This window comes from Sinohyriopsis cumingii, chromosome 14 (assembly GCF_028554795.1).
Source record: "Sinohyriopsis cumingii isolate HCF-2022 chromosome 14, ASM2855479v2, whole genome shotgun sequence".
Classification (NCBI taxonomy): domain Eukaryota; kingdom Metazoa; phylum Mollusca; class Bivalvia; order Unionida; family Unionidae; genus Sinohyriopsis; species Sinohyriopsis cumingii.
Window position 1 is genome coordinate 98,068,395 of NC_142974.1, and position 16,361 is coordinate 98,084,755.

At 33.7% G+C, this 16,361-nt stretch overlaps 1 protein-coding gene across 1 annotated transcript in view; it reads right to left on the reverse strand.

Annotated features, from left to right (window-relative positions):
* Nucleotides 1–2,044: 2,044 nt before the first annotated feature.
* The window catches only part of LOC149784459 (platelet-activating factor acetylhydrolase-like), a 38,664-nt gene continuing 24,347 nt past the window's right edge, over nt 2,045–16,361 (reverse strand). The window contains exons 4-8 of the mRNA XM_089932543.1: nt 15,374–15,487; nt 13,999–14,090; nt 12,902–13,072; nt 10,362–10,510; nt 2,045–7,390 (exon numbers count right to left, since the gene is read on the reverse strand). Of these exons, the coding sequence (XP_089788669.1) occupies nt 7,242–7,390; nt 10,362–10,510; nt 12,902–13,072; nt 13,999–14,090; nt 15,374–15,487 (675 nt within the window). The 3' untranslated portion in view covers nt 2,045–7,241. The remainder of the gene's footprint in view (nt 7,391–10,361; nt 10,511–12,901; nt 13,073–13,998; nt 14,091–15,373; nt 15,488–16,361) is intronic.

Consider the following 16,361-nt stretch of genomic DNA (forward strand, 5'->3'; position numbering starts at 1 on the left):
ATTTTGAAAGAGGCATGCTTTTTTTCTCTTTCCTTTTTTCTTTTTCCTGTGAATATATATTTAATATTGAATAATTTGTTGAAAAGTTTCAGTTTGGGATTTGTAGGGTGATTTACAACAGTGATGCGCAGAAGTTATGATTCTCTTGAGATGGCTCATCTAAGGATGGCCTTTTCGTATTTGAGCTTCCCCCTTCTGTTGTCCATGTATACATTACTGAGTTTTTGGGCAGGTATCGTCAGATAAGTAGAATGCGGTCATGGTGGTACGCGTTTGCTGTATATCATTACTCTTGAGTGAGCGCTTATGGGCTCTATGCTATACATTTTTTGGGTTTACGTCTGTATTCCTATTCAGGAAGCTATAGCATTTATACAGACCTAATGCACCTTTTATGGTTTATAGCTGGGGGGGGGGGAGAGTTTGTAGTCAGGTAAACGGTGCTGATTTAGTGTATAGGTGGGGGGGGGGAGATATGGTGGAGGGATGTTATCGACTAAGGGGGCAGGGACCAGTTTTTATGTACAAATTTAATACCTCAATCAGCGACCTAGTATAAAATATCATAAAAAATCAAATACACAAGTGAGGTCAAAATGGTCCATATTTTTAGATACCTATATTAAAACAAATCCTAAGAATAGTATTCACTTGACCATAGAAGTCAATGGCAGTTCATAGCAGAAGAAGTTTATGCACCCCAACCCCTATTTTATACATGCATTTTTCACATCCAAAGGCCATTTTTGACAGCATGTGGTGCTCACAGTGCAAACGCAAGCTCTTTCCCTGGATGAAAATTTTGAAAAACATTGTCTACTAAATAGTTTGATGCAATTCAGAATAGTTGTCATCCAAGCCGTTTTTGAGATACTCAACTTGCCTTGAACGCACTAGCCGACTATTGGTATTTAACTATCAACATACTGCAGAGCAATTATGGAAGGTGTACATGCCTGACATCAATTTCAAGAACAACACAAGCCCGAAACACCTAGTTCACAAATATATCCATATCTATAAATAGTAAACAGTAATAGCTGAAAAAGTCACACCATAGCCTTAAGTTAAGAAATTTGCCAGGGGCCAATTTACGGAACTGGACCCTGCCACCTAAACAGTGTACCTCGGAGAAACTAATTAGCTCCCCGCTGCTTGTGCTTGTAAGCTGATCCTACAGACAGGCGTGAGAGCCTGGGTGTATTTTCTATGTTGGTAGGAGGGAGGGGGGAGTGTAGGAGTGGGGAGGCAGAGTTCAGACTTAGGTCGCTGTTAATTCTGTTAGCCATATGTTTCTTCAACTCATATCCATAGTGTTGTTTATGTAGTCAGTTACTTAAAAAAATTACAATTTGGATTCAATAATGTCCCTAGTGTATAGAAGCTGATTTTCATTGTAATATCCGTGCGTATTTTGAATTTCGTTTATAATTTTATTCTATGTGTTTCATTCTTTTTGCATTGTAAAATTAGATGTTTTTTCGTGTCTGGGCCGTTTTTACATATTGGATGGGGGGTGGGTGGGCGGGGGATGCTCTGCAGGATTTTCCTTTTGAAGGCATTTCCCCTGTCCACCATGCGTCATGTTGATATAATAAAAGTCTTGCTTACTTTTTTGTCTCTTTTATTTTTACCCATTGTTTCCATATGGGATCCCATTTAATAGTAGGATTGTTTATTTCTACTTTATTTAACATGTTTTTGTGTCTTATTTAAAAAAGTTACTAATTCTTTTTCTGTATCTTTCCATATCTCTTTGTCTGGGTCGGACATCATGCTACATGTCTGCGGCATGATGCCCCAGTGCTAGACATCACTATAAACTGCCACACTGCAGGCATCGTAGCGATATGACTGAAAAATTGTTAAAGCTACATTAAAAATCCTAATCACACACACACACACACAGATTCGATGATCCAAGGATTCTATAGGTTTATGGTTACAGAGATTGTATACAAGTTCTGGTAGGATCTGTCTGAAAGTTGAAATGAGACATAGACAGACAGATAGAAACAGAAAGAGATTTATAGAAAAAAAACTGTTATAAAATTGATGAAAAGATTTATTTCTTAATATAAAATTGAAAGACATTGGTTTAAGATATAAAAAACAAAGCTTATATCAAAGGCAACAACTGCATTGGTAAAAAAATGTGTCAGTATATTAAAAATACAGATGTAGACAATATAAAAATAGTGCCAAGGATCAGATATACTTTTACATTTTTGCTTACAAACATGGTAACATATTTACATGATGCAATAAAATACAAACCAATAATAATGACATTTTTCAAAGAAACTACAAGCAAATCACAAAAGAACCCCTACAAAAAAGCAACAACAAAAAACCTACACAAAAAGATAATGTTAACAATTTAGGCTGAAGTTCTTCCTATTTGCTTTACAGTATCATAATAAATTCAAGAAGTAAATTATTTTGATTGTATTGCAATATTATGGTTTTAGTTTAAGGTTTTTAATTAGTTTGCCAACAATTAATTTAAACAAAATAACATAGTTTCTGCAGGCTTTAAAGAAATATCTAATGAACTGAAAGGCAAAGTTTACCCATCCCCCACCCAAACAAACAATACAAGATATTGAAATTACAGATGTGATAGTTTGTGCAGTAAATTACAATTTTCACACCATTACTAACAAATTTGTTTCAAGCTGGAAATAAGAAAAAATAAATTCTATAAATATACATGATGATGCAGATCATTCAGTAGACTAGTAGTGAATTAATCATTTTTGATTTAGCCTTACATAATTTAAATATAAACATTCCTTTTAATTTTGGGGTGAGAAACAAAATGCCATTTAGAGTTACAACTGACAGCAATTACATAGTGTGACTGACTCTCTAGCCATTAATATTTCATATGTGATCCAAAATATTACATAGCATAGCTTGTCAGGAATTAAAAATCATTAAAATATAAAACAAAACAAAACCACCTTGATTTGTATAACAAATCCATATCAACTGTCATTTGTCATTTGGAGTATCCTTGTTTTACTTTGGAAAAAAACTGAGGTGCCATATAGGCAGCATTTTAAAATTTTTAGCAGGCACATCCTATCATGTGATGAAATACAGTACAGTGTTTCTGTGTTTTTAGCAGGCACATCCTATCATGTGATGAAATACAGTACAGTGTTTCTGTATTTTTAGCAGGCACATCCTATCATGTGATGAAATACAGTACAGTGTTTCTGTGTTTTTAGCAGGCACATCCTATCATGTGATGAAATACTACAGTGTTTCTGTGTTTTTAGCAGGCACATCCTATCATGTGATGAAATACAGTACGGTGTTTCTGTGTTTTTAGCAGGCACATCCTATCATGTGATGAAATACAGTACAGTGTTTCTGTATTTTTAGCAGGCACATCCGATCATGTGATGAAATACAGTACAGTGTTTCTGTGTTTTTAGCAGGCACATCCTATCATGTGATGAAATACAGTACAGTGTTTCTGTAATTTTAGCAGGCACATCCTATCATGTGATGAAATACAGTACAGTGTTTCTGTGTTTTTAGCAGGCACATCCTATCATGTGATGAAATACAGTACGGTGTTTCTGTGTTTTTAGCAGGCACATCCTATCATGTGATGAAATACAGTACAGTGTTTCTGTATTTTTAGCAGGCACATCCGATCATGTGATGAAATACAGTACAGTGTTTCTGTGTTTTTAGCAGGCACATCCTATCATGTGATGAAATACAGTACAGTGTTTCTGTAATTTTAGCAGGCACATCCTATCATGTGATGAAATACAGTACAGTGTTTCTGTGTTTTTAGCAGGCACATCCTATCATGTGATGAAATACTACAGTGTTTCTGTGTTTTTAGCAGGCACATCCTATTATGTGATGAAATACAGAACAGTGTTTCTGTGTTTTTAGCAGGCACACCCTATCATGTGATGAAATACTACAGTGTTTCTGTGTTTTTAGCAGGCACATCCTATCATGTGATGAAATACAGTACAGTGTTTCTGTGTTTTAGCAGGCACATCTTATCATGTGATGAAATACAGTAGTGTTTGTGTTTGTAGCAGGCACATCCTATCATGTGATGAAATACAGTACAATGTTTCTATGTTTTTAGTAGGCACATCTTATCATGTGATGAAATACTATGTTTCTGCATATGAAAATGAAAGTATTGATTCATTTAAAAGAAGAAAAGCAAAGAGATTCGAATGCTACTTCAAGCTGACCAAATATTTGATGCTCCCTCCCTTTTCCCCCCTCAGTAACAGTGCCCCCCCACCAGCCAAAAGGCAAAATCATTGGTTCCATAATTTAGTAAATGTCAACAATATTAATTTTTTTTAGATCAAATGCCAGCATAGAAATCCATACTGTTGTCAAGCAACATAAAGACTGAATCTTCATGTTGATTTGGTGAACCAGCCACCTTTTTTTTACATGAATAACAAAAAAAACAAAAAAATGAAAACAGTCAAGAAGGCAAAAACACACAACAAAAGTACTGGGTAATAAATATATCAAGGATTGGCATAGGACTTTAAAAACAAAATATATGGATGGTGTTTGGGATTTTACACACGTTTGTTCCAAGTAGGTATGTTACATACATGTATTTGTTTTCAAATATTATCAATCTCAGTTGGAAAATTATATCAGCAAAATTTACATAAAAAATTGCAGAAGACTTTGATGTTAATAATATTTGCACAGCATGTGTCATGAATGTACTGAGACCAAATCTGAGTTCATCAGGAGTAACTCTGCACATGGTTTATGCTATAATAACTGGTTGGACTGTCAGTAAAAGCAAACTAGGTTCATGATGGCACTCAAATCAAACAATACTGACCTATAATGAAATAAAGCAAACAATTTCTATTCAAACTGGCTCAAAGAAATTTGTGTATCACCATTTAGTCTAGAATATTTGCACTCAAAGAATACAGGATCAAACATTTTGGTGGTGCTACTCAGATTCAGGGGAAATAATTGGGCCATGTCACTGACCAATTGTCAGAATAGGGATAACTCTTTGTACTCTTCTGTACAGAATAATAAAAACCAAATACAAACTTATGACAATTGCAAATTTTGGGTTTAAGGATAAATATCATGAATACTGGTTGTGAAATATTGAAGTTATATATGTTGATTAGATATGGCTGCCCTACAAAACATTCTGTCTAATTTCTTTTATGTAATAAATAGCATTGGAATATCAACAGCATTGCTCAGTGGGATAATGCTTTTCACAGTATTTTACAGTCTGGATGATGACAGTGGAGTCAGTAGCTATATACCTCCCACATAGTTTTGGTGAGAGTGGAGTTGGTGATCCATAATAACTATATATACTTACCTTTATTGTCTTGGTAAAAGAATATCAATTAATATAAATAATGCAATGTGTTAAACATATTAAAATATCACAGATATGCCTATTTAGTACCAACAAATCCTTCAGAATACAATATTCAGGGACTGACCATTTGATTTTTGGTGGCAGGGGGTGCATCCTGGGATTCTCTTGCAAACAATAATATTCTTTCTAACACCTCAAAATGTTTTTTTAAAACTAATATAAGGGATAGAATTCTTTATTTTTCTCTACAAGTCAGAAATCATATTTTCTGAGCTAACTGAGAGTCTGATATTTTTTTAAAAATCCCAGGTCACCCCAACTGCAGAAAATTAAATGGTCGGTCCCTAAGGTATTCATACTTGCAGCATAACATACATATATAGACATTAACAAAAATAGAGTTTACCTTAAAGTCATCCTAATATCCTTATGAAATATAAAGATCTCCATACTTTGAATACTATGACATCATGATGAAGTATTACAATATCATTACTTTTGCTAATATGACACTGCTGTGAAATATGAAAAAATTCATACTTTGACTAGTATGACATAATTAGGATGTATTAAAATATCATTACTTTTACTAATATGACATCAATGTGAAGTATGAAAATATCCATACTTTTACTAATATGACATCACTGTGAAGTATGCAAATATCTATACTTTTACTAATATGACATAATCAGAAGTATGAAAATATCCATACTTTACTAATATGATGTCACTGTTAAGTATGAAAATATCCATACTTTACTAATATGACATTACTGTGAAGTATGAAAATATCTATACTTTTACTAGTATGACATAATCAGAAGTATGAAAATATCCATACTTTACTAATATGACATTACTGTGAAGTATGAAAATATCCAGATGTTTACTAATATGACATCACTAGGAAGTATGACATTATCCATATTTTTACTAGTATGACATCACTGCATTCAGTCAATAATGTCATAAGTTGACTGACAAGGTGCTTGTCCCTCTAAATCCTTTAACTCTGACAAGAATTACAATGTTTGTACAGTGCCATTTCTGTTGTAGGACCAATCTATATCACAAATGTCATGTCAAGATTTATTCCCATGATTTCAAAAATGTAATATTTTGAAATTTTTCAAATAAAGAATTAAACATTTATAACAGAATGAAGGATAAAACTTTAGTAAACTGTATTTTTCAAACTTAACAGAACATGGCTCTAAGCCAAGAGGTAAAATAAATGAGGATGGTTCAGCTAAAGGTAAATGAAGTAAGAATTTTACAAAAGATTTTATCTCATACTAATTAATTATTTTCTTATCAATTATTAACAAGCAGTCTCAGGTTCTTATATATTTTTTCCAGATAAAGGTTTTAATTGACAATGAACTGAGATAAAATGATGCTATGAGGGAAGGGATTTTGTTTCCTGCTTTAAAAAAATCTTCTTTTATTTTAAGTTAATATTTTTCCAGTTTAAAGGATGGATAGAATGGATTCTTTTATCTACAAAAAAGAACAAGAACTTATCAAACTTAAATTACAATTTTTAAAATGTCGCAATTCTCACATTAAACTGGTTGAGACTTTTGCAATCTCATAAACCACAGATATGAGGAATGACTTGATGAATAGGCAGTACAAAATTATTTTGAAATTTTGCATGGACATTTTGATGGATGGAATGAATTATGAGACACTTGTGGATTAAATGCAATTTTTGGAAGCTTTTATGGAAGTACTTAAAGAAAAAGTTGCCCTCCCCTTATACACTTCTCTCCATGAAAACTAAATACAGCTGGCATCCACTCTCCATGAAGACTAAATACAGCTGGCATCCACTCTCCATGAAGACTAAATACAGCTGGCATCAACTCAGATCATCAGGCAGCTTGATATAATACTTTGGGCTAAACGGACTATCACCGCCTTCAATTTCCATGTCAATGTTGGTTCCAGTGAGAACAAGCTTATGGGACCCATTTAAAACATCTTCATGGTATTCCTTGCCATTTATGCCTGTAATGACACATAGAAGGTATGGCTACAGACACAGAAAATATCTCCATACTAACAAAGCAAATTAGCTCTTCTTGCATATTAATGAAGGGCCTAAGAAATTGACTTGTATTGTTTTCCTCATTTTCCTGGCGATTTCCTTCTCAGCATTGAAGTGAAGAATGTAACCTGCATTCAATACAAAATAACTTAAAAATGTAAAGAGAAAAGTTCTATTTCTAGTACAATAGGCTGCAGTTCTTAGAAAATACCACATAACCTTGCACCAAAAAGTTCTATTCCTATTACAATATGATGCTGTTCTTAGAAAAGAGCATATAACATATGCTGATTTTTTGTATCTTACGTCCAAACACACAGTGGCTTAGTGGATGTCTTTCCAGACTCAATACCAAAATTGTGCGGGGCTCAGATCCTAATATTTGATCACCATGGAATCAGCTACGTTGATGTGACAGTAGGCACTAAATAACCTACTTGTTTTGCTGAGCAGTAAAGTATCAAACCAAATTAAGCGAGTGCCTAACACAAGTAGTATCTGATGTTCTAGCTTTTGCACTTAATTTTTATCAAATTTGTTAAAATATATCAGGAACTTAATTAGTGTAGTGATACGTTAAACAGTATAATTGGGAAGAAACATGAAAACCAATATCTTGAAAAAATAATTAAGCATTCTAGAGCTATTAATAACTAATTATTAATTTATAAATGCAAATGGAATAAACAATCAGCTACATGTAATTGATACTTATTGCTGGAACAAAGCTTTTCCTTTATTGTATACTTAAACCTGATTGCTTTCTTACAAATGAATGCACACCACACACCAACTTATCAAATAGTTGTAAAGCTTTGAATTTATGTGAAACTTTACATGGAAAAATATAAAATTACTTAGTTGTTTATCTGCCATGTTTTCTTCACCATTGCTGTACTTGTGTGTGTGAATACGGCATTATGTGTGTGACTGAGGCTGCACAGAGATATGATATGGCACACAATGAAACCCTTGTATGGTAAAGTGTGACAAATATACTATTATTTATATTTAATTTGCATTGTTTGATGGTTATTTTTTTTTAAATATTTGTTTATTTCATTAATTGCTGTGGTTATGGACTGGATCTTGTCCAAAATCAAGTTCTTTTTCTACCTGACCTGGGTCATTGATTTAATTTTTAAAAATTCTGTAAACAATACAAAGCCACTATTTTGTCTGAGAACATGGGTTTAAAATTAGGATCATTATTAACAGAAGTAAACTTATTTTTTGGGGTCTGGGTCTGTTATTGGACTTGTCCAATAAATATACTTGGCATACCTGATGTACTCCACATTCTATATTATAATTTTAGTAACAGACCTTCTAATTATAGCTAAGATTTTGTTTTGTAAACATTGGGAACCTTCTAGAAAATAATTTTGTAAGAAAATGCTAACTGTGACCTGAGGTCAAGTATCTTGTTTTAGTAGAAGTTATTCTATGTGCTGGAAATCAATGTGATCATCAAAAAATAATAATCTTTGACATGTAGAATTGAATTTATAGTGAAATTTCAAATAAGGATATATTTTTGGATTATTGTGATCAAACAAAAGACTGCTGGCCTATCACCACTACACATGCCACCATAGGCACATAAACACCTCCATCATTGGATTTATCTTGGATTACCATTAAAGTTTATTCACAACTTTAATTTTTAGGACTTGCATCTGTAATTCTGGATTATTTGAGATTTATTTTGCAATAATGTAAATTCCCTTTTTTACATTTTCACTTTGTATTCAAGGGAAATAAATTATTTGCTGAATTTTACAAAGCTTGGAGCTTCTCACTCTTTTTTATTGTTTGGTTTAAGACCATAGAGTTGTAATAATACTAAAGTTTTGAAGGCATAACTGATTTTTGTTCTGAACAGTTTAAATACCTTTACACATAAATCAAGATACAATGTGTTCATGGCACTTCTTTCAACTCCAGTATGTTTTTCTAAACAGTTTCAATATGTTCTAACAAGTGATATGATTTCTCCATGTCCATCTAACTTTAATGTTTAATGTGAAACATTTTGGGGCATTTCACTTATAAAGCAACAACTTCAGCTTAGAATTTGGCCCATTAAATATTCAAAAACATTCTAAATCTGGTATTTACAAATGAAATGATGATTTATTTGTAGCAATATATTCTAATAATAACAAGTAACTTCAGGGTTTTTGGTAATGCAGGTCCATGTATTTGGACCTTCTATTTGTCACCATTGGCATCATACATCACTCCACACAGACAGATGAATTGTAAGATAACTGTAAGATAAATGTACTCGAATGAAGAAGAAAAATGAAGGAATTGCAAGTGAACCATATTGTTATGCTTCAAAAATAAAAAAGAGACAGAAGAATTGAATTTATTAAACAGACAGAACTTTCATCATTCTTCAGGGTATCACTGCAAATCAACTGTTGTAGAATCCTACTGTTGTCCCTAAGAAAATCATTGCCATTTTTATCTATTATTTTTTTCTGGTAATTTGCTGACTAGCAAAGAATGTACCTTGTATTTATAGAAAGCAGCATTCACTCTGAAAAATAAATGATGTTGTTTTGAGTGTAGCCTCATTTTCATACATGTGCAGTTAAGTCTGTTCCAGACAGGTAACAATTCCATTCATTCGATTCAAATGCTGCTGGGGACCCTGAACTTCAAATGAGGTGTGCCTGGTACACGGATACTGTACTGCTATTTTCCCAGACCTCTGCCAGATATTGATGCCATTATGTTTTGTCTCTTGATAAACAAATTTAAAGTTTAACAAACAAAGTTTTTTTTTTGTTATCAAAAGCATTGAATGTAAGTTGCCAAACAAACTATTCTAAAACTAATGCAAAACAAATGATGTCTACAATTAAGAAAGGGACGAAGGAAGAAAGAAAAGTAGAATAAATAAAGATAACCTTAACTTACCCAGATGCTTCCAAAGGAAGCTGAGAACAGCCTTGAAGTTGATATCCATAGCTTTCTTAGGAGACAATACGTGTCGAACATCCAACAATTTCCCCAAAGGTTTGTTAAACAAAAACTGAAAATCTGTACAACTCTGATGGCATGTGCCCCTGAAATAAGTTATTGTTCATTTTTCAAAATACAAGCATTGCTAGTTCAACTGCTTTTGTTCATTCACTGAAATAGTTACCCAAATCATTGTCAGGATATGTAATAATATTTAACTGAAAAAAATATATTTTCTGACTTCCACTTTATAACAGAAAACTCCAACAAAGGACCTTTACCTAAGATAATTAAAATATATATTAGAAAGCCAGAATGTGCCAATTCTTTTACATACATCAATACAATATTTTCACAATTTGATCAAGAAATGGTCTATCAATTATTCTTTATAGGTAAAAATGTTTGTTGATCAACATTTTAAATATATATTATCATTACATGTTTTACTTGTGTTATTTTGATTTGTGAAAAAAAAGTAATTTTAACATTTCATACCACAGATTGTTTGCATTAATGGGGGAAAATGTCGCTAAATAAAAAGCTGTCATATCTCTGGGATAGCTGATATTTATTAGTGAAACATCAAACTCACACATGTACAGGTTTGATTGAACAGTTCATTTGAGATGCAGATATGTGAAAGGATAATCCAACAGTGCAAATTACTGTCATGATCAAAACTACATATCTAAACTTGATACAGTATGTTTTTCCAATTTAGGGTTATACTGTTTACTTATGTCTTTCCAGTTTAAGTTTATACTGTTTACTTATGTCTTTCCAATTTAAGTTTATACTGTTTACTTATGTCTTTCCAATTTAGGTTTATACTGTTTATTTATGTCTTTCCAAAATAGACTTATACTGTTTACTTGTGTCTTTCCAATTTAGGTTTATACTGTTTACTTATTTCTTAAAAAATATGGCTAATAGCTGAAATGATGAAATGTGAGTCAAGGAAAATAAAATCCTCCAAATGATAGGTACCTCACATTTTCTTCAGTAATATTACAAGTTATTTTCTCTGACTGTGGATAAAAGTAAGAACTTTATTTACAAACTGTGTGTATTCACACTGGAATTATTGAAACTTGCAATCCATTAATTGCACCTTAATTTCCTTCTGGATTGTACTTTAGAAAATTATGATCAGATCTTTTTTGCATTAAATAATTTGATGATGTGATTGTTTTTATTAGTTGTTTATGTAGTATGTGAACCACATTATGATTTGAGTGATCAAGATAGCATGTGAACTATAGCATGACTTGTGTGACCTAGATATTATGTAAACCACAGGATGACTTGAGTGACCTAGATAATGTGTGAACCACAGCATCACTTGAGTGATTTAGATAGCACTGAACCACATCATGACTTGTGTGACCTAGATAGTGTGTAAACCACATCATGACTTGTGTGACCTAGATAGTGTGTAAACCACATCATGACTTGTGTGACCTAGATAGTGTGTGAATGACAGGATGACTTGAGTGATCCTTATAATGTGTGAACTACAGCCTCACTTGAATGATCTTGATAGTGTGTGAACCACATGATTTTTTAGTTTTGAGTGACCTAGAATGCATGTGAACCAGAGCATGAATTGAGTGACCTAGATAGTGTGTGAACCAGAGCATGACTTGAGTGACCAAGAGAGCATGTGAACCACAGTATGACTTGAGTGACCTAGATAGCATGTAAACCAGTGTAACTTGAGTGACCTAGATATCATGTAAACAACAGTGTGACTTGAGTGACATAGCATGTAAATCACAGTGTGACTTGAGTGACCTAGATAGCATGTAAACCAGTGTGACTTGAGTGACCTAGATAGCATGTAAACCACAGTGTGACTTGAGTGACCTAGATAGCATATAAACCATAGTGTGACTTGAGTGACCTAGATAGCATGTAAACCACAGTGTGACTTGAGTGGCCTAGATAGCATGTAAACCACAGTGTGACTTGAGTGACCTAGATGGCATGTAAACCACAGTGTGGCTTGAGTGACCCAGATATCATGTAAACCACAGTGTGACTTGAGTGACCTAGATAGCATGTAAACCACAGTGTGGCTTGAGTGACCTAGATAGCATGTAAACCACAGTGTGGCTTGAGTGACCTAAATATCATGTAAACCACAGAGTGACTTGAGTGACCTAGATATCATGTAAACCACAGCATGACTTGAGTGACCTAGATAGCATATAAACCACAGCATGATTTGAGTGACTTAGATTGCATGTAAACCACAGTGTGACTTGAGTGACCAAGATGGCATGTAAACTACAGTGTGACATGTGTGACCTAGATAGGACGTAAACCACAGTGTGACTTGAGTGACCTAGATATCATATAAACTACAGTGTGACTTGAGTGACTTAGATAGCATGTAAACCATAGTGTGACTTGAGTGACCTAGATAGCATGTAAATCACAGTGTGACTTGAGTGACCTAGATAGCATGTGCATACATGTACTGTACTTACTTTATGGTAATCATTATCCTTTCCACATCTTGCCGCTCTAGTTGTCTCATCTGATGAATATTCTTCCGCCATTGGAAGCTGGCATAGTTCAACATAAGTATAGGCTGCGTTACCATGGGGATGACCTCTTCATCCAAGGGATGCATCCATCCATCAAGGACTATGCCGACCCTAAATCACAGTAATGTAAGACAATCATATCTTCTTTGTTTAATTAACTGCTGTTGATTCATGTTTATTCCAGGAAAATCAACTTTTTATGTATCAATTGCATGTTTTCTACAATTCATACATTTATCAAAACAAATGTAAAATGTCTCAGTCACAAATATAATTTTGGCAGTGGAAACACCATGGTAGCCAACCCAGGAGTAGGATTCAAACCTACACTATTTTGGTTGTGAGTCCAACACTCTAACCACTCAACAGCAGTGGTGTCTTCATGGGAGAAACTAAAAACATTACTAAATTAAGGTTACGGTCATATTTAAGAACTGTAGGGTAATTAGGTCAATGTTCTTTAAACTTTAAGACAATTATCCATGTAATTCTAAAAAATATGATGGTGTAAGACTTTTATTTCAAGAATATTTTATGTCACTAAAATATTTCTTTAAAATATATGTGCAATAAATATTGCTTATTAAAGCATAAAACTGACCATTCTCAAAGTAAACATGTCCACTCCAAATTTGGAAATGGACAAAATGTTAAATTACAGTCAGATGCAATATTAGATCGACAGCGGATACTGATGTGTGCTTGAAAATAAAATTGTTAAAGCCTTATAAAGTACAAAACATAATTTTCTAAAAGAACACACACACACACACACATACACACACACACACACACACACATATATATATATATATATATATATATATACAAACCTCTTTTCTGAGATTACTCTGCCTTTCAAGTAAACATTTTCATATATACCTCCTGTTTTAAATATTAAAAATTTATTTACATTCAAACAGAAGGAATGTTGATAAAATTGTAGACACAAATTTTACATTGACAAGTTTAAAAGTAATTAACTGTGATTGACTAGATGAAAATACAGTAAACCTTAAAGACAAAACTATACTTACTTGAAACGTTTGTCCTTTGCCAAAGCACATACACATGTTGCACCTCCGAAAGAATGTCCAACCATGGCCACTTGAGACAAGTCCAGCTTGTTCTGCAAGAGAAAAGACGTTGATAAATTCTGAACATAGCTTGGAGTGTGTGTGTGTGTGTGTGTGTGTGTACACCATGTCAGTATCACATGTCTAGTAAGCATTTAGTGTGTCTATAATTATATAATGCCCTACATCATGTCAGTATCATATCTCTGACATGCATTTAGTGTGTCTATGATTATGTATTGCCCTACACCATGTCAGTATCACATTTCTGACAAGCATTTAGTGTGTCTATGATTATGTAATACCCTACAGACCTAAAACATGAAATCTTCATTATCTGACAAGCATTTAGTGCATATCATTATGCAATGTCCTACACCATGCGAGGACCGCTCCGGCGGCCTAGTGGTTAGAGAATCCACCTCGGATGCAGGAGTTCGTGGGTTCGATCCACGGACCGAGTCATACCAAAGACTTACAAAAATGGTAATAACAGCTGCCTCGCCTGGTGCTTATCATTAAGAGGTTAGTGTTAGGACTGGTCGGCCTGGTGTCAGGATAATGTCACTGTGTGGGACATCATGCTACATGTCTGTGGTATGATGCCCCACTGCTAGACATCACTATAAACTGCCACAATGCAGACATCGTAGCAATATGACTAAAAATAAGAGTTAAAGCTATGTTAAAAATCATAATCACACACACACCATGTGAGATATTACATTGGTGAGTAGTCTGCCTACATTTGTTCATTTTGGAACTGGCTGGCAAAAGGAGATTGGTCCAATAAGACTTCTGGTGTGCCTGTGACAATATTAAATAAGACGTCATTGCTACAAACTATATTTGACACCCGTCTCAAATTGTCATATATAAGGTGACTGGTAAGTTCTGTGACAATATTATGTATGACATCATTGCTACAAATTATATTTGACAGCGAATTGACAGATGTAAGATGACTGGTCAGTTCTGACAGTATTATGTAAGACATCATTGCTACAAATTATATTTGACAGCCGTCTCGAATTATCATTTATAAGATGACTGGTTAGTTCTGACAGTATTATGTAAGACATCATTGCTACAGATTATATTTGACAGCCGTCTCGAATTATCATTTATAAGATGACTGGTTAGTTCTGACAGTATTATGTAAGACATCATTGCTACAGATTATATTTGACAGCCGTCTCGAATTATCATTTATAAGATGACTGGTTAGTTCGGTGACAGTATTATGTAAGATATCATTACAACAAATTATATTTGACGGCAAAATGACAGATATAAGGTGATTGGTCAGGTCCAAGTGCAAGTTCAATCAAACTACCTTGAACTGTTTAGTGTTAAAATAGAAACCCAGGAAATTCTGAATACCGCTTCCATCATTCAAGGCAGTCAAGACATTGAGAAGCTTTACGCATTCTTCTGCTCGCTTGTGAACCTAAGAAAGAGAAATAATAGGTTTGGTTTTATCTTCACTGCCAATGATATCAATATATTCAACTCCGACCCCTCCCCAAAATCAGACACACAAATACACACATATCGTAAAATATACCACGAAGAAAAAAGTGTATCGTCATCATCATCACCACCATCAATACGATAACCACCATCATCACCACCATTGTCACTAATCACCATCATTATCGTCGTTTTCATCATTATCATGATAATCATCAACACCACCACCATCACTATCATAATCGTCATCAAGTCAAAACGCAACCAAGCCAAAACGTCAGCAAATAAAAAATTAACCAAGTGAAAACATACGCAAAATAAAGTCCCAACACATTGAGACCTGCGGATTTTCTGTTTTGGTTTTAAGTCCTGAATGTTCCATATCCATATATACTTCTTCTCCGTAGGTTGTGAGTATGCATCGCTGGTTTAGACTGATTTTCTTTGATCTTTGTAGTAAAGATATCATGAATAATGTAACAATCTGACTTTTCCTTTGATACTGAGAATCCTTTAAATATTTTAGTTTGTATTTACTCAATACCGTACGCTACGAGGTGTTATTTTCAAATTAAATCCGTTTTAAAGGATAAAAAGTAAACAAGCTGAATTGGATAGATAGATAGATAGGTTGGTAGGTAGGTAGACAGACAGTTAGACAGACAGAAAATAGATATGTATGTAGGTTGGTAGGAAGGTAGACATACATATAGACAGACAGACAGACACATAGATACATACATACATACATACATAGATAGGTATGTAGTTTGGTAGGTAGGTAGACAGGCAGGCAGATAGATAGATAGATAGGGCAACTGAGATAACTTTGGATGATGAATTAGATCTAG